Here is a 19,775-nt window from a genome sequence, read left to right as displayed (position 1 = left end):
CCTAGAGAAGCTGAGAGTGAACTTAAGAATCTTCTGATAGGAAAAAAAAAACCTTTTTGCCATAAAATAACGGTCCCTCTTCCAACGTATTACACGTGGTCTTTGATTTACAACCGCAACAGAGTCCTAACGTATCGATTGCTAATGTGACAGTTGTTAAGGGAGTTTGGCTCCATTTTACGATCTTTCATGCCACAGTTGTTTACGAGTCAGTTGCCAAGCATCTGAATTTTGATGCTGGGGATGCTGTGACGGGGTCGTGTGACAAACAGTCACTTTTTTTTTAATGCCGTCGTAACTTTGAACAGTCACTAAGCAAATTATTGTTAAGTCGAGGACTACTGTATTCCTGTAAAGCAGGCTTTGCCAATCTTTATCCTCCAGACGGGAATGAAACTGCCCACATTCTCAGGCAGCAGTTTGAAAAGAAACGTTCATATAATTTTCCTGATCGTTCCCAAGAACCAGCTCACCTTCTCTATCTGAACACAAGTCCAGGTTCTTCCCTCTTCTGACAGCCAAAGGAGGGAGTAGATTTGTATTGTACCTTTGCTCCAGCGATACAAGATGGCTTATAAAAGGATCTCTGCTTTCAATTTGTTCCATCTATCATCCTTGGATTTGGCAGGACTGAGGCTAGATGGTCAACTTGGGTCTCTCTCTACTGTGGTTTTATTTCTGGCGACCTTGGTTTGGCTCAAAGTCTACCTCGATGATGTTCTTTCTCTTTTGAACCGTTTCTTCCAGATTCATCATTATAAGGAAGTTGTAACTCTTTGAATGGTTGCATAGTTTTTCCCTCTCTCCCTTTTTATCCCGATGGTTGCATCTTTTAAACAAGGGAATGTTAAAAAAAATAATCTTTGGCAGCCACGAACTAAATTAAAGATACCCATATATAAATTAGGAAGCCCATACTGGAAGAGTCAAGCTGATCTAAAATAAAAGCAGGGGATTGGACTAGATAAGATCACCAAAGTCCCTTCCAACTCTGCTATTCTGTTAAAAGAACAAGTTTGCGGCTAAGACTTGAAATTTAACTTCATGGATTTTATCACCCTGAGAACTTAAGAGGAGCCCAAAGCGTTTTGTTACTACATTTCTAGGGAGGTTATAAACAGGGATAAATAAATGCAACTAAACTGCTCAGGAACTAGAATATAAGAGGTATATTTAAAGCATAAGGTAAAGGTAAAGGTTCCCCCACACATGCGTGCTAGTCGTTTCTGACTCTAGGGGCCGGTGCTCATCTCCGTTTCAAAGCCAAAGAGCCAGCGCTTGTCCGAGGACGTCTCCGTGGTCATGTGGCCGGCATGACCGGATGCCAAAGGCGCACGGAACGCTGTTACCTTCCCACCATAGTGGTCCCTATTTTTCTACTTGCATTTTTACGTGCTTTCGAACTGCTAGGTTGGCAGAAGCTGGGATGAGTAACAGGCACTCACTCTGTTACGTGGCACTCGGGATTCGACCTGCCAAGCTGCCGACCTTCTGATTGACAAGCTCAGCGTCCTAACCCACTGAGCCGCCATGTCCCTTATTTAAAGCATATCAAATCATTTACTATGGCAGGAGCACAGGATGAGGATGTGTGTAAAAAAATATAATCAAGATTTATTTATTATTACTTTTGTAGGTTCACCCAACACCTAACAACTCTGGGTAGGTCACATAAATAAATAACATTTTAAAAAGATACAATCAGGACCCAAATAAGGAACAAAGATAGCAAGATGATAAAAACTAGACTGGAATGAGAAAAATAAAAACAATCCAAGGGGTTTTTACTCAGTCTTGTTAAAAGCCCAGGAGAAGAGCCAGATCTTCTAGCCCTGTTGAAACACAAGTAGGGTGAAGGTCTCTGGAGGCACCTCATTCTACAGGGCAGGCATTACTACAGAGAAGGCATCATTCCAGGATCCCGATATTGTTCAGTTGAAGGAACCTCAAGAACACCAACCCTACCAGACCAAATCCAGACCAGACATAGGAGAGACAGATAGTCCTTCAAATAACCAGACTCCATGCAAAGGTCTCCAAACTTTAAGACTTGTGGACTTCAACTCCCAAAATTCCCTACCCAGCATGGGCAATTCAGGGAGTTGAAGTCCACAGGTCTTAAAGTTGCCAAGTTTGGAGACTCTTTGCTCTTGTCCCATGGTGGCGAACCTATGGCACGCGTGCCACAGGTGGCATGCAGAGCCCTCTCTGTGGGCACACGCGCCCCGTCGCCCCAGTCCTAGGCCTTCAGCTGGGTTTTATAAAACCTTTTTGCTTTAGGCCTCTGCCGCTGTGTGCAAAAAAAAAGGTTCAATCAATCAATCAATTTCAACTTCTCGCGGGGAAAAAAAAAGCTCTTGCAGTTGGAATGGATTGATTGAACTTTATAGTCCCACCCAGTCTGCTGTTACCACTGCAGCCATGCCCACCCAATGGGCCACACCCACCCAATGGGCCAGGACCACCCAAGGGACCACACCCACCCAATGGCCCACGCCCACCCGGCACCCGACAATACATAAGTGGGTTTTGGGTTGCAGTTTGGGCACTTGGTCTCTAAAAGGTTTGCCATCACTGCTCTAGTCTATGCCACGAAGGTCTTTAGATGATAGCTACGCCCATTAAAATTGAAATGCTGCCCCCATCATACATCTGCTACATGCTATCTGATATCCCCTCCCCATTTTTTGATAGATTTAACATAGGTATATGATAAAAACAGAAAGGTTTAAAACACATGTGTTACTTGTAGGGGTCCCCAAACCCCGTGCCATGCGAGAAACCAGGCTGTGCAAACAAGGAAAGCCTCATCCGTGGGATGCAGGCAGCACGTGAAACCAGCACCTCTTCCGGCCCACGGGGAAAAACCCTCTCCACGGAACCGGTCCCTAATGCCCAAAAGGTTGGGGGCCACTGCACTGTTGTATTCTTCATTATGGAAGAGAATGGTATTTCAGCGTTCTTTCTCCATGAGGCTATTCTATGGCTACTACTTTTGCTGTCACCAGACATAGAAACCAGGTAACAGAGATAAAAAAGAGATGTATAGGGGCAGGCTGCAAACAAAACATCTTAAAGGAACCAACTTGGGAAAGTTGGGAAAAATTGGACAAGATACTTCTCTTAAGGATGTCTGATGGAGGGCAATGGCTTGCATATTAAGGACATCCCTGGAACGGACTATTTTCAATCATTTTTTTAAGGAAGGAACCTTTTAAAGACAAGCCTGTGACAGCTTCAACTCATTCCAAAACCACACCTTAGTTACTTAGTAGGATCTTGAAATCTTCCAAAACTATGAAGTACAGGGTTTTGAAGTCAACTTTCCAACTTGGTTTTTTTTTTTTTTAAGATATGTTGAGACTACAAGAGTCAAGCCTGGAGGGAATTTTAGACGTTGCTAGGTAAACATCCCTTGGAAGCATCAGGTTAGAAAAGGCAGTTAAAAATAATTGCATCTGGAATTTTGTTAAAGCAGTCGAAATAATCACAGTCTTCTGTTAGGCTGAAGATGTTACAAGATCTGGTCTTGAACCAAAATCTGATCTACCCATTTCCTAATGGCATGTGGTTGAAAGTAACTAAGCCTATGGATAAAACATAGGACACTATCTCATATTGTGTTAAAAGAGTTTGACTCTACTGCTCTTTCTAGCGACAGCACTCCAGGATTTCAGATGGAGAGAGATCTTTCCTACAGAATCTAACAAACTGGATCCTTTCAACCGAAGAGGCTTGGAGTTGAAGAAGGGCCTTTGAAAGCATGTTCTACCACAGGTTGATGGTCCTTCCTCAAAGCAGTCATGTATCTTATTGAGCATCTGTTGTTGTGCTATACCTTCATATTTTTCACTGTTCAACGCAGAAGCTGAAGACCTTCAATTAGGGATTTAGATACCTTTGGGCTGTGCCATACATTCTCCTCTCAAGTCAAAAAACTGTCCTGCCTCCAACACACAGGAAACTTGCCATGTCAATAAAGCCACTTTAAGTGGATGCATTCTATATTCATGTCTTCCCCTCCCCTCCAAGAGATGGCTTGTTATTAACTATGTATTTCTTATACTATAGCAGGGGTCCTCAACCTTGGCAACTTTAAGACTTGTGGACTTCAACTTCCAGAACTCCTCAGCCAGGGTTGAGGACCCCTGTACTATTGGACCCAACACACAGCAATTATTAGTGTTGCAGAACTTTGGGGAGGGGAAAACAAAACTGGTCTCCAAAATCTGCAGAGATTACTCTAGATTTTTATATAGTAACCGAAGACAAATCTGCAAATCTTTTAGGTTGTGGGCCTATGAAGATCAACTGTATCCATCTAAATGTGCAATGACTGTTTCCTTCCACAACTAAAGACCAGATATGCACTTTTGCTATTCTCCAGTTGCCTCTTCAAAATTGGCCACACTCTTAAGAAACGAGGGACCTTCTCTTCTGCCTACAACCCCCAAGGACTGGACCACAAAGCCTTCCAAACTTAAAATGACCAGCTGAGGAGGCCTCTGGAGCAGAAGGCAGAAGTGCAAGGATGCTCGATAAGTTCCACCTGGCTTCAGTTGCAAGCCAAAAGAAATACAGATGGTCCTTGACTTATGATCAGCCACAACTGGGACCAGAATTATTGAGTTGTACCCAATACCATGAGCTTTTTTTTTAAAATCATGGTTAAGTGAATCGCTAGAGTTTAGTGAATCATGCAATCGTTAAACCAATCTGCCTTTCCCTATTGACTTTGCTTGTCAGAAACTCACTGAGAAGGTTGTTCAATGGTGATCAGGTGACCCTGGGAGATGATGGCAACCGTTGTAAATAGATTCTGGTTGCCAAGCATCCAATTTTAAGTATTTGATTGTGGGGATCAATCAGTCAGAATAGAGTTGGAAGGGACCTTGCAGATCTTCTAGTCCAGGGGTAGGCAACCGTGGCTCTTTAATGACTTCATGGACTTCAACTCCCAGAATTCCTGAGCCAGCATGGCTCAGCTTGGAAACCTCTCCCTTTCCCCTCAGCACGGCTGGCTCAGGAATTCTGGGAGTTGAAGTCCACGAGTCATAAAAGAGCCAAGGTTGCCTACCCCTGCTTTAGCGACTGTTCGAAATTACAACAGCACTGAAACGGCACACTTAATGACCACTGCAGCAAACCCAATGGTCACGTGGCCAAAATTTAGACACTTGGCAACTGACTCCTACTTACAAAGTTGCATTGTCCCAAGGTCATGTGATCCCCTTTTGTGACCTTATGACGAGCAAAGTCAACAGGGAAGCCGATTCAACTGAAGAGCTGAGTTACTGACTTAACAACCGCAGGGGTTCACTTCACAACCGGGGCAAGAAAGGTCGCAAAACGAGGCAAAGGTCGCTTAGCAAATGTCTCACTTAGCAACACTAAACTGCAGCTCGGTTGTGGTCGTAACTTGAGGACTACCCGTATAAGGGAACAGCGACCACCGAATCTAAGGCATCAACTAGGCCTCTTGGCCTCACGGCTTGCCAAGCCCCATAACCGCTCAGTACCTCTGCCCATTTCGCAGGTAAGGCACCCGTGTCCAACCTCAAAGGTCCAAGATTTTAGGCCACAGAGCTGAAGAACAGGCCCGTAAAGCTTTTTGCCCCTGGATCAGAGAGATCTACCTGGCTCTCGATCAAGGCTGCTTCACAAAACTATGGATCTCTCTTGTTGAAAGGGCAGCATCACCCCAACCAGGCGGGCCTTGCAGAAGAGGCTGAGAAACTCTGGAGTGGGGAAGGGGTTGGAAATACGGGGTTTCTTCCCCTCCCCCACCCCTCCCGCTGGCAAGGAGGAAGGGGGTGAGGCGGAGGGTGGCTTTCAGCCGGGAATTTAAGGCGGGGAGGGACGGGGGGGGGGAAGGGAAGGGAAGGGGGGAGGACAATAAACGTTATCAGGTTGACCAGCCGCGGCTTCCTCTCCTTTACAGCCTTTCAGCGACAACCAGTCGCGCCTCCCCGCCTTCCCCCCCCCCATCTTCTCCTCTCCCGCCCGCTCTCCATCCGCGACCGACCCGGGGGTGGGTAGGTGGGTGGGGTGGCTGGTTTGAAAGGCCTGGGCAGGATAAAGAGGAAGAAAGGGGGTGTGCGCGGGGGGGGGGAGAAAGATCCCATTGGAGAAAGAGCCGGGAAACCCCCCCCTCTTCTTCCCCCCACCCCGTTGCCCCCCAAATCCCATTTTAACGGGGGGCTGGGGGGTTTCAGAGAGAAGAAAAGGAGGCAGGCGAGGAGGAGCGGCGGGGGGGGGGCTTGTCTCCTCGCCCTCCTCCATCCCCGCGTTGCCAACACAAAGGCTCCATCAAGAGGCGAGCGCGAAAGGCGAAGCGGCGGCCAACCCTTTGCGGCAACGGGGGAGGGGGGTAGGGAAGGGATGGGCCTGGCTTCTGGGGGGTGGGGGTGGGAAAGGGGCCGCGCCGGGTGTCTCCCCCCCCAGGCCCTCGCCCCCCCCTTCCCGCTTGCTACTCACCCGGGCCGGCCAGTGCGGGTAGCCCTTCATTTTGGCGAAGACCAGATCCCCGGCTTTGTATTCGCGGGGCCTGGGACGAGCCATCGGGTCCGAGTCCAGCTTTGCCCGCCCCGTCTCCGCGTCCGAGGCCACCCCCAGCACCGCTCCCAGGCCTTGCCCCCCCGATCCGCCGAGCTGGTGGAGGGGAGGGGGGCAGAGAGGGAGAGAGAGAGAGAGAGGGAAAGAAAGAGAGAGAGAGAGAGAGAGAAGAGGGAAGGCCGGCGGGGGAGGGGAAGATGCGAAAGACGCCTGCCCCTCCCTCCCTCCCTCCCTCCCGCCACCGGGGTGGGGGGGGAGGAAGGCGAATCGGTTCCGGAGGGAAGGAAAGGCCTCGGCCGGAGCGGGAGCAAAAGGAGGAGGAAGCGGAGGAGGAGGAGGAGGCGACAGCGGTGGAAGAAGGAAGAGGAGGAGGAGGAGGAGGAGAAGGAGCAAAGGAAGAAGAGGGGAGCTGAGAAAGAGAGAGAGAGAGAGGGAAAGAGAGAAAGAAGGGAAGACCACCTCCGTGTGTGTGAGTGAGAGAGAAGGGGGGGTGCCTGCGCGTGTCTGTGTGTGTCTGCGCGCCTGCAAAAGGGGGGAAGCGAAGGCCCCGGGCTAGGCACTAGCAGTCTGGAGCCCCCTCCCAGCGATGAAGCCGCTTGGCGGGGGGTCCCGGACCAGGCGAGGGGGGCTGCGGAGTGGGAGGGGGCGGATGCAAAGGGAGGAGGAGGAGGAGGAGGGGGGGTTCCAGGCGGGGAATCCCCTCCCCCAGCTCTGGCTTGGGATCAAGGTTGCCCGAAGACTGGGGCCGCCTGCGCTGCGCTCTCCCTCCCTACTACGGGGTTTCGCCCATCCCGGATCTCGCCGCCGCCGCCACCGCAGCAGCAGAGGGGGGAATTCCCTTCTTTTCCCACGGCGGAACCCTGGATGCTCCCCCCTCCCCCGCTCCCTCCTTCCTTCCTTCCTTCCTTCCTTCCTTCCTTCCTTCCTTCCTTCCTTCCTTCCTTCCTTCCTCTATGAGAATGAACCTTCCTTCCTTCCTTCCTTCCTTCCTTCCTTCCTTCCTTCCTTCCTCTATGAGAATGAACCTTCCTTCCTTCCTTCCTTCCTTCCTTCCTTCCTCTATGAGAATGAACCTTCCTTCCTTCCTTCCTTCCTTCCTTCCTTCCTTCCTTCCTTCCTTCCTTCCTTCCTTCCTTCCTTCCTCTATGAGAATGAATCTATCTTCCTTCCTTCCTTCCTTCCTTCCTTCCTTCCTTCCTTCCTTCCTTCCTTCCTCTATGAGAATGAACCTTCCTTCCTTCCTTCCTTCCTTCCTTCCTTCCTTCCTTCCTTCCTTCCTTCCTTCCTTCCTTCCTTCCTTCCTTCCTTCCTTCCTTCCTTCCTTCCTTCTCTCTCTGCCTTTTTTTGGAGGAGAGGGAGGGGGTTTCGATGGCTCGCTTCTCCCGGCGCCCCCTTCCCCTTCCCGCTCTTTCCCGGGGGACGCGAGCGCTTTCCACGCACACGGAAAGGCGCCCCCGCAGCCCCCGCCGGCCAGAAGGTCGTCCTTCTCCTCTCCGTGGCGCACACGGGGGGGGGGACGGACACCCCGGCCGGCGCGTCCCCGCCGAGCGCGCAAGGCGAGCGGCGGGGGCGGAGAGAGCGGGTGGAGAAGCCCCTTTTTTACGCCGGGGAAAGGGGTGTAAGGGAGAGAACCCCGGCCGAGCGGGAAGAGGAAAGGGGAGAATCGGTAGCCAGGCCTTGCATCCCTGCATTCCGCCCCCCCCCCCCCATTCCCCCTCTTTGTATTCGGTGTCTTTTCTCGGCTGAGTTGCGGGCTGCGCAAAGCCGAGGGGCAGAAGGAGAGCGATGGACAGCCCGGGGGTGGGGGGGGGAACTCCCATCCGAGGAGCTAGCAATGAGGGGGGTGTATGCGGGAGGGGGGGCTTGTGAGCCGAGTGTGCAAAGGGAGTGTGCAAAAATGCAGGAAACCGAGCCCGCCGGTTAGATTTTTGTGGATGGGCGCGGGGGGGGGGGGGGAGGAGGAGGAGATAAAGCTGAATCGATCTAAAAGCTAAAGCCAGGTTTTAGCTGCTCGATCAAGTAGGGGGGGGGAGTCTTGGGCGGAGTTCCCTCCCGGGGCGGGGGTGTTTGAAGAAAGGGGAAAAGAATTAAGAGAACACAAAGGCTGTGTGGGTTAATTGCACGTTTTTTATGGTGGGCGTCTTTCGGTGTTTCCTCAATGGTTGGCAACTGCCTTAAGTGGCTGCCTTGTATTAACAACAACAACAACAACATCAAAAAGTGAGATCTGACATCAGGAATAAATAAAAAAAAGATTGGCAACTTTTGTCTTTACAACTCTCTTCCTGTTGAAGTGTATTAAGTGCAATTAAATGTATTAATATAGGTTTTTAAAAAAACTCAAACTCTGCCGTCTGACAACGTTCATCTCCACGAGAGATATAACAACAAGAGTTGAAAGGGAACTTGGAGGTATTCTAGTTCAACCCCCTGCTCAGGCAGGAAACCCTCTACCAGGGGTGTCAAACTCAATTTCATTGAGGGCCGCATCAGCACTGCAGTTGCCCTCAGGGGGCTGGGTGGGTATGGCCAGGGTGGGCGTGGCCTACTGGGTAGGCGTGGCTAGAGTGCATATGGCCTACTGGGTGGGCGTGGCCAGCTCTACATTGTTGGCGTCAAGGGTGCCTATGGGGGCCTGGGCAGGAGTGGGACAGATCTGAGGGTCTCTAGCAGGAGGAGAGTCTCTGGGCCAGGGCCAAGGCAGTGGGGGCCGTTCCCTCACTGTTTCCAGGATGGCTTCGCGGGCCACATGAAACCACTTCGTGGGCCGCATCCGGCCCCCAGGCCTTATGTTTGACATGATACCATTTCAGACAAATGGCTGTCCAGTTTCTTCTTAAAAACTTCCAGTGTTGGAGCATTCACCGCTTCTGGAGGCAGGTTGTTCCACTGATTAATTGTTCTCATGGTCAGGAAATGTCTCCTTAGTTCTAGGTTTCTAGACCTTGTTCCCATTTTGCCTGCCACTAGCATTAAAATCTCAAGTCCAAAATGTTTTTGCCTGCTGTGAATCTCTAATCAATTGGTGAGATTTCCTTGTGATTGTGGTATGGGTAACTAAATTTGTGGAGGTAATTGTCAGCCATTGATTGCTAGCCTTCACGCTAAATCATTTGGTGGGGAAAGAAAGCACAAAACAACTAAAGTACGGTAAGCAGATGTAACCTACTTGTGTGTAAAACTCAGCAGTAAGTGGGCAAAAGGCCAACATAGTCCCAGGCTGCATTAACGGAGGGGTGGAATCAAGATCACAAGTGTTAGTACCTTGATAACACCATGCTTGGAATACTGCATCCAGTTTGGTCACCATGTTATAAAATAGTTTTTGAGACACTGGAAAGATTGCAGAGAAGAACAACAAAGATGATTAGGGGACTGGATGTTAAAATGTATGAAGAACAGTTGCAACAATTAAATATGCGTGAGGACCCGCTTCAAAACCCCTAAAAATATGAAGACCAGTTGCAGGAATTGGGTATATCTAATCTAGGGAAAAGAAAGGACTAGGGCTGGGGGTGACATGATAGCAGTGTTCCAATATCTGAGGGGCTGCCACAAGGAAAAGAGGGATGTTCTATTCGCCAAAGCACCTGAAGGCAGGATAAGAAGCAATGGGTGGCAGTACCGTAAAATTTGCTTTTTCCTGGGTAGCATCTTTAACATAGAACAAATGGTTGCTGTCATTGGAGCTGGTTTGCTTATTACAGTTTTGCGTGAACCTTAAGCCTTTTGCTATTTTAAAATATTTTATGCTGTTGTGATTTTTAATTTGTATTTGCTTAAATGCATACATTGCAAGCCACTCAGAGCCTTCAGGACTGGGAGGTGCATTGAATTGTTTTTTAAAAAATTAAATGGTGCACCTCAGTTTTACCATTTCTTAAAAGACATAAATGTGTTTTAATCAATCACTCAATCTCTGGAACTTTGGGAATGCTTTTATATGTTTAATGCTCCTTCTGAATGTAATGGCTGGAAGGTTAACTTATTCACATCAGCAAATAGTAGATTTAGAAGAAGTTTTTCTAGTTTTATATGAAAAAGATGTCTGTTTCTTGAACCTCTTGAACCACTACTACACTATAGCTACTTAGAGAGTAGAAGTGGAGATGCGTTCATTGTTGATCTCTTCCTAACTGCCAAACAATTAAAATGCCTGTAATTAATTAATTAAAACATAATTAAGCCTGTTGAATATTTTACATACTAAACCCTTTGACTGCTTTGCAAAAAAAACCTGAGGGACCCAATTGTTTGGCATTCAGAAAGCTTCCATGTGTGATTCAGTTATTTCATTACTTCTAATTTAATTAAACGGATAACTCTTACCAAAAATGAACAGAGCAAAACCTTTGCAGAATATAGTTCTAACAAAGGAGAATATTTGTAGCTCCGGGTTGAAATGAGGGGTCTCCGAGCTTGCTTGTTTTCTTGCAGATGTTTCATTACCCCAGCTAGGTAACACCGTCAGTGCTAATCCTGATGAAGCAATTTATGAACGAGGAATGTAGTTCATAGCTTGATCATGTCATGAATAATCTGTCTTTACAACGTACCATACCAAAAGATGTTTAGTCTTGCCAAGAGTGCATAGGTGTATAAAAGATTTAGACCTGGCTGATAAATGAAATTTAGGAACAGGCAACGTTTGTTAACAGAATAACAGAGTTGGAAGGGACCTCAGAGGTCTTGTGGTCCAATCCATTGCTCAAGCAGGAAAAGTGGAATTTTCTTCCTGTGGGATTTTCCCATGTATTTTACCAGGGAACATAGATAGGGCAGCCTAGAAAAGTCAGTGCCCTCCTAACCATACCCAAGCACTCTGAATTTGTTGGCATTGTCCATTTTGCTCTACGAGTTCATGGCGACCTAACCCTAACCCTAAGTGGAATTTTCCTCCAGTGCGATTTTCCCATGTATTTTACCAGGAAAGATAGATAGGGCAGCCTAGAAAAGTCAGTGCCCTCCTAACCATACCCAAGCACTCCGAATTTGTTGGCGATGTCCATTTTGCTCTTTGAGTTTATGGTGACCTAACCCTAAGTGGAATCTTCCTCCAATGGGATTTTCCCATGTATTTTACCAGGAAACGTAGATAGGGCAGTGAATCTGGCTTCCCCATTGACGTTGCTAATCAGAAGGTCACAAAAGGGAATCACATGATCCCAGGACACTGCAACTGTCATAAACACATGCCAGTTGCCAAGCAGTCTGAATTTTGATCACGTGACCACGGGGATGCTGCAACAGATGTTTATGTGTGAAGAATGGCTATAACTCACTTTTCTCAGCGCCGTTGTCCCTTTGAACGATCACAAATGAATAGTCGTAACACGAGGACTACCTTTAGTGCTGGTGCTGTCAACATTCTTTGGGCAAGTCACCCGCTTGTTTCATTTTCTGGAAATTATGTCTCTCTTCCCCACCACCACCCCCGAAAAAAAAAAGCAAAGCCAAGAGAGAGAGGGCGCAGAATTTACCCTGGACAGGCACAAGAAAGATTAATCTATTTCTAGTAAAAATTGAACGGTAAACACGTATATACCCACTGCTCCAACACACTCAGAGCCTTGGTGGAGCAGTGGGCTAATGCCTCCTTAAGTTACACCAGCTGCCTGCAATTAGTGCAGGTTCGAGTCCCACCAGGCTCAAGGTTGACTCAGCCTTCCATCCTTCCCACGTAGGTAAAATGAGGACCCAGATTGTTGGGGGCAATAAGCTGACTTTGTAATAATGCCGCTTGGTGGGGGTGGGTGGGGGCGAAAGCCCTAATAAGCAGGCATATACATAGAATGAAGGCTACTGCTAAGCTTGTAAGCCGCCCTGAGTCTTCAGAGAAGGGCGGGATATAAATGGAATTAAAATAAAAAAATAAAAAATTGTGTATCCAATAAGTACAGGAAGCTGGACTGTGTTTCAGATCAGCTCATATTTCTTCCAGGAAGTGGAAGAAGTAATTCAGTTCTTGTTTCCTTCAATGCCTTCTCCATAGAGTGGGACAAATTCATGATTTGGAGAAAGCTTTGGTCTCCTGCTGACGGTTCCTAGCATAAATATAGAAAGATTTAGGACTGGACAGACAAGGTCCACGAAGGCCCGCCTGTGCCCAGATACTTACTAGGGTGCAGTGGTGGGATTCAGATATGGGAACAAACCGGTTCACTGTGTGGATGCCGCTTCTGGAAGTCCATTCTGGGCGTGGGCAACAAAAAATTAGCTACCAGTTCTGTCAAACTGGTGCGAACTGGCTGAATCCCACCACTGCTATGGTGTCTCTGACATCCTGGCCTACCTGAATTTTAAAAGGATTGTTTTAATTAATGTCCCCTATGGCTCTGCGCGATCTAATTGGAGTTGTTGTCATTGAAGTAGGACTAGAAATATCCAGGTCCTTCCTTGTATGCAAATCCCATCCTGTTTTAACTTTTTCAAAAATTGTTTTAACTTTTTCAAATGATGAATTTACCCCCCCCAATCTTATGAGGAGCAGTTGCTCCATTTATAATCCGTGTTAAGCACTGATGATGCATAACGATGCCAAAAATTTAGAAAAGTCAATTCCTTTAGGTCCCTGTAGCAACCAATGTGGCTTCCACTTCAGTGGCACATTCTGTCTGTTGCGCTCTTTGGTTAGTGACATCTGTTGTTGTCACTTCCACTTGCATTCCCCCCAATTCTCCCCCCCTAATAAAAAAATCTCGTTAATTATGTTATTTTCAAAGGTTGCCCAAGAAGATTCTTCACAATTCCCTTTAAGCATTCATTGAACCTAGAAATATATATATATTTTCATGTAGTGGTGAATGGATTCCAGCAGAGGTCTCTCTTGACCAACAACTACACTCTTGTTGAGCTGCTGGAAAGGTGAAATCTGCCTTCTATTCTTTACTGGTGTGAAGTTGGCTTAAGCAATTTCCCAACAAGTAATGTAAATGGGATGAGCTATCCGGGTCCTTTACAAATGGTTTGGAGGGAGCAAAGAATGTTAGAATGGGAACAAGAAAGGAATTCTGATGGCATTTGCCAAGCCTGCTCTGGTCTTCACTCATGACTGTTAACTTCAGAGATCAAAACAGACAGTCTGGTGTAGTGGTTAAGGCATCAGGCAAGAAACTGGAAGGCCATCAGTTCTAGTCACATCTTAGGTACAATATCCAGCCGGATGGCTTTGGGCCAGTCACTCACTCTCAGCCCTAGGAAGAAAGTAATAGCAAATTACTTCTGAAATCTTGTCAAGATGTCTGCAGGGACACATCCAGATAGTTATCCGCAGGGCTTTTTTCCTCATAGAATGCTCAGAACGGAGTTCCGGCACCTTTTTTGGATGGAACCTTGTAGGGTAGGGCAAGGCGGGTTGTATGACATGCGTGAGTTCCGACACCTTTTTCTTTTACAAAAAAAGCACTGGTTATCCAGAGGCAAAAACTGACTCAAAAGCACCCCCAGCCCCCACCTCAGAATAAAGGAGGGGATCAATCTTTGAAATGTTAAGCACCGTTTCCTAATATTGGTCTTGCATTCTTCAGAAGCTGTTTTTCTACAAATGCCTGTATTTCAGTGTGCCTCAAATTTCAATCAATCAGAATAGAGCTGGAAGGGGCCTTGGAGGTCTTCTAGTCCAACTCCCCCTGCTCAAGCAGGAGACCCTATACCCATTTCAGACAAGTGACTGTCCCGTCTCTTCTTAAAAGCCTCCAGTGATGGAGCACCCAAAACTTCTGGTGGCAAGCTGTTCCACTGGTTAATTGTCTCCACCATTGGGAACTTTTCTCCTTAATTCCAGGTTGCTTCTCTCCTTGATTGGTTTCCATCCATTGTTTCTTGTCTTGCCTTCTGGTGCTCTGGAAAATAAGTTGACACCCCCCCCCTTCTTCATGGCAGCCCCTCAAATACTGGAATGCTGCTATCATGTCACTCCTCGTCTTCTTTTTCTCTAGACTGGCAGTACTGAGTTCCTGCAACCGTTCAGATTGCAGCGGGGCAGGAAAAGAAAGGGTTAAATCTATTTCCAACTGTTGCATTTACCAGTATACAATGGTTGAGAAAGCTGACAAGTCGTTTAGATTTTTTTTTCTTTTCTCTTTGCTGGGGAAAAAAAAGGAAGCTACAAAAATGATCTCCTTGTGGGTACCAAACAAAGGAGGTTTACTTTTGTCCGGAGGAGGAAGAAAAACTGCTTTCTATGTTTCTAGGATGAGAAGCAACCTGCCACATGGGAAGGAATTGTAAAACAATGCGGCGTGGAGTTTGGACATAGCTGGACACATGTAAGACAAGAGCTTCAGAACCATGAAAGAAACGCTCAGGGATATTTAGGGCCTCCCTGCTCGGGACCTGAGCTACCCAAATCAATTTTCTTTGAGCATTTTTGGCATTAACATCCAGAAAGCATGCAGATTAGAACAAAAATGCTTCCATAAGCTCATGCTTAATAAAGTGAGGTGCAAATGAGGATAATCCTGTTGTTCTGTTATTCTATGATCGTTGTGTATCCATCCCATCAAGCCCAAGGAAAGTCCAGAATGGTATCAGCACCCCTGCCCTGGCAAAGGGGTTGGACTACAAGACCTCAAAGGTCCCTTCCCACCCTATTATTCTATCTTTTAAATCATGGTATGTGATGGAGTAGATATAGCAGGGGTCTTCAAACCTGGCCCTTTTATGACTTGTGGACTTCAAGTTCCAGAATTCCTCAGCCAGGCATGCTGGCTGAGGAATTCTGGGAGTTGAAGTCCACAAGTCATAAAAGGGCCAAGTTTGAAGACCCCTGAGATATAGGATCCATTGTTCTGTCCTGGAGTATGGCTAACCTTCCTATTGTTGCAAAGAACATTTTTTTAAGAATACTTCAGTTAGTCACATTGGTTCATAGTTACATTTAGTTCAGTCCCTAACTTTTACGCAGAAAAATAAAATACAATTTCTGCCTGCTATACAGCTGCCAACTCTGCTTTGGAATGTAAAGAATTTAAGCAACCCTTTCTTTACTGCACAGTACCTTCTCCTCTCCCATTTTTCATACCCCCCTCTTATTATTATTTTGCCAACAATGTCCCAAGGAAATGAAACTGACATGGAGGTGGTGGAGGTGGGAGGCTGAAGAAGAAATGGCTGGCGTTCCTATTTAATCACGCAAGCTAATCTGAAGGATGAGCGTGACTGCAGGCATAGCTTTACAGGCCGTAACTTGAGTGAACAGTCACCCGGGCGCAGGGTGAATCTGGATTGCAAACATTCCCATGTAAATTCAAGCAACCAACACATGTCGCAATGAATTAGGAGTGCAGAGACCCCTTTGGAGAGGCGGCACGGAAGAGCAAATGGAGAAATTCATTAGAAAGTTTCCTGGTCTGTCCTTAGATATTTTTCAAGATGAAAAGTGAAAATAAGAAAGAAAAAAAGGAGGGACGATACATTTTAGAAGAAAATTGCTGGGTTGTCATGTTGGAAATCCAGAGACCATAGCATAGTGATAAAGATGTTGAGTAAAGACTGGGGGAAGACTGTGCCAGTTTCTCTCTCAGAGTCCCAGTTACCTCACACAATTGTTGTAAAAATTGGAAGAAAGAATACAATTAACCATAATACAGTTGCAGAAACTGGGAGTGTCTACTCTAGTCTAATGAAGTGAAGGCCTAGGGGTGACATGATAGCAGTGTTCCAATACCGAAGGGGCTGCACCGGAAGAAGGAGTCAACCTATTCTCCAAAGCACTTGAGAGGAGGACAAGAAGTAACTAATGGAAATTAATCAAGGAAAGAAGCAATCTAGAACTAAGGAGAAACTTCCTGACAGTGAGAACAATAAATCAGTGGGATGGCTTGCCTTTCAGAAGTTGTGGGTGCTCCATCACTGGAGGCTTTTAAGAAGAGACTGGACAGCCATTTGTCTGAAATGGCATAGGGTTTTCTGCTTGAGCAGGGGGTTGGACTAGAAGACCTCCAAGGTCCCTTTCAGCTGTTATTCTATATTCAGTTCTGAACTCCTGGTAAAAAGGGTGAGATATAAATCTAACCAATAAATCATGAAATATTCCTGGGAAAATTAGGTAGGCTTCTTAGGCTGCTTGTAAATTATGGGAAGAAATATCAGGATTTTGATGATTGCACTAGATCTTGGTAGAAGGCCAAACCCCAACAAAACCTCAGGAGATGAGATTTTGCTTGAAACTAACTATTCTGCAGGAGACCATGTAGGAATGCTTTAATTTGTGGGCTCATAAACCAAAGTGATCCTCCCTGATTTCTTTGATAAAAATTGTGGTGGGGAAAAAAAGGATCATTTAAACACAATTTGGGCTGTGGTTTGCTCTCCAAGCTTGTTTCAATTTAGTTTCCGAACGTTTCCTTACCAGACTAGGTAACATCAGCAGCAGGATTTTGTTGCCCTGTTCTTCCTTTAGCTTATATGTGACCCAGGACATTTATAAGCTACGGAGAATAGGACGAGAAAATCAGGCTGATGATGTTTTGTACCTAGTCTGGTAACGAAACATTCAGAAACTAAATTGAAACAAGCTTAGAGAGCAAAGCACTGCCAAATTTCTAAAACCTGGACCACAATTATTTTCTATTACTTAAACAGATTAACCAATACGTGCTGTCTCTGATAACCAATGACATCTTCCTTTTCAATAGGGTACGTAAAGGTTAGGCAAGAGAAGACAGGGGATGTTATATTCCACCAGGGGTCTTCAAACTTGGCTCTTTTATGACTTGTGGACTTCAACTCCCAGAACTCCTCAGCCAGCGTGCCTGGCTGAGGAATTCTGGGAGTTGGAAGTCCACAAGTCATAAAAGGGCCAAGTTTGAAGAGCCCTGCCTCAGAATATAGTTCCTGCTTGTTCCGTTAACTGGGATCGGATAGTTTGTTTTGCGTGTTCCAAAAGTGTCCTCAAATAGAACTGAAGCCGAAAACCAATCTAAATGCTGCTTAAAACATCTAAATATCTTACCAGGTTTAAAGCAAAGGATTGTCTCTTTCCATTCCATCTTACCTGTCTCTCTAGACCAGGGGTCTCCAAACGAGGCAACTTGTGGACTTCAAATCCCAGAATTCCTCAGCAGCATGATCAGAATTCTGAGAGTTGAGGTCTACACGTTGCCAAGTTTGGAGACTCCTGCTCTTATTTGATAAGCCATTCTGTTCTTTCTCTCACTAGCCAAGATGCAGAGGCCACCTAGCAGAGACAAGACCTTCTTGTTGGCAACTCCCAGCACAGTGGACCACTCTGTGAACAATATTCATCTATGTTCCTCGCTTCCACTGGCAGTGTGGCTTGAATCTGGCTAGGATCAACCTAGAGACAGTGTTACACATTTTTATTAACACATGAAAATTCTGGAGAAATACAAAACAGCATTACTTTGGCAGAACAGTGAGGAATCATAAGATGGGAGCAATACAACGTTCACTTACAATACCCATTTCTTTCATTGCATTAAAAAAAATCTTGAAAATTAAGTAAGCACATTTACAAGAAGATCAACAACAGGGTGAATTAAAAAGGAGAGTTGAAATCAATGGAAGATGATGTGGTGGGCTTGAATTCTATGTCTAGCTATCCTGACCTCAGTTGGGTGGTGCACACATCAATGCAATATATGGCCTTTAGAAGTTGCAACATGGGAGCTGAGGCCCCAATCCTTTACTTTAGAGTATGTGATTCGGTAAGGCTGGAATAAAGGTAAAGTTTCAGTTTTAATCATGAATCAACATGGGGGTTATTATATTGTCCTGTCTTTCAACCAAAAGTTACTCCCAGAAAAAAGGAATCCAACTTTGAAATGAAATACCTATGTTTGTAGACAATAAGACAAAACAAAATGTTTAATTATTCAGATTTATTCTGTTCCTATCTTTTTCCTCTGGGTGATTCCTTTATGATCCTATTATTCAATGCAGGTTGAATCTGTCCAACTTCTTTGCAGTGCTACGGACAAACTCAAAACTACGCTTCGAGTATGTAGTTACACTCAAATTACACAGTTTCCTTGGATCTGTTCACTAACCCCTAGGACTATTAGGTCGAATATCTGCTAAAGCAGGGGTCTTCAAACTTGGCCCTTTTATGACTTGTGGACTTCAGCTCCCAAAATTCCTCAGCCAGGCACGCTGGCTGAGGAATTCTGGGAGTTGAAGTCCACAAGTCATAAAAAGGGCCAAGTTTGAAGACCCCTGTGCTAAAGCAACAGTTCTCCCCACCAAAGAGTCACCCCAATTCCCCTTTTCATAGGTTGAGAATTCCCAAATTGTTTTTTGTGGGTCATCATCTTGACAATGAGCTTTGTTTCCCTGAGATTTTTTAAAATATTTTTAAGGTATGCTTGGTGCATGGCACAGCTAAACCCTATTTACAGCCGAGTGTTTATCTGGGAATGCTTTATTTAGTCTGTGAGCACTCATAAAACATCTGGACATACTTGACATACTGTATTTAAATGTAGGAATGGCATCAACTTGGCCATTACACATTCTATTCAAACTGGTTTACTACATCTTTAGACCACTTTCTGGTAATGCTGTCGAGGTTTATGAACAGGATTTCCACCACTTGAGCTTTCCTGAGTAACTACTGAGACTTCTTTTTTATTCTCTTGCACGAGAAGGTCTAAAATATGAAAAAATCCGCAGTATTAAGCATCTGCTTCTTTTTTCAGATTTAGATTTTAGACTTTTTAGAGACTTGCCAACTTTATTAATCCTGTTGCAAGTCACAAGTCTTCCTCTTTGTCCTCTGCTAACCTGGCTTATTCATGGGTTGGTTTACCACTCAATCTATTCAACCTTTATATAAATATCAATGCTGCTGCAACATTATAATCTTCAAGTTTTGGATGAAACATTCAACACACGCAAAACAGTCTCTGGATTTAAGTATATTGGGTCCACATGAAAAACTAGGGATGTTCAACCATGAAAGCTTTTAAGATGTATGGAATTCTGGGAGTTGAACTCCACAAGTCTTAAAGTCACCAAGATTGGGCACCCCTGCTCTAAACCATAGTTCTCTCTTATGCAGTCTTCAAAATCTCATTTTGAAATCAGTGCACAAATTCAATTTGGTTTGGTTTATAACTGATGGTTTCTTTGGAAATTGGTGATAAAAAAGTCCCCTCCCTTATGACTCTGGAGCTGCCACCCAATCTAACTTAGCCATTAAAAAAAATGCTTGGACTCTAGCAACAATAAACTGGGTCTGCAACCTTTACACCCCAGCC

The 19,775-nt window shown here is 45.8% G+C and overlaps 1 protein-coding gene and 1 long non-coding RNA gene across 5 annotated transcripts in view; both read right to left on the bottom strand.

The window, feature by feature from the left end:
• Window positions 1-7,215, bottom strand: part of HDGFL3 (HDGF like 3) — a 32,906-nt gene extending 25,691 nt beyond the window's left edge. Inside the window, exon 1 of one of the 3 annotated variants that reach the window (XM_083371244.1) lies at window positions 6,478-7,215. In XM_083371244.1, coding sequence (XP_083227370.1) covers window positions 6,478-6,561 — 84 coding nt within the window. In that variant the 5' untranslated portion in view covers window positions 6,562-7,215. The remainder of the gene's footprint in view (window positions 1-6,477) is intronic. The other 2 variants (XM_083371246.1, XM_083371245.1) reach the window with 2 other exon arrangements.
• Window positions 1-19,775, bottom strand: part of LOC310645575 — a 590,514-nt gene that overhangs the window by 48,503 nt on the left and 522,236 nt on the right. The gene's annotated exons all lie outside the window — the stretch shown is intronic.

The sequence above is a fragment of the Vipera ursinii genome (assembly GCF_947247035.1).
Source record: "Vipera ursinii genome assembly, chromosome: 11".
Taxonomy (NCBI): domain Eukaryota; kingdom Metazoa; phylum Chordata; class Lepidosauria; order Squamata; family Viperidae; genus Vipera; species Vipera ursinii.
This window is presented reverse-complemented; position numbering and strand designations above follow the sequence as displayed.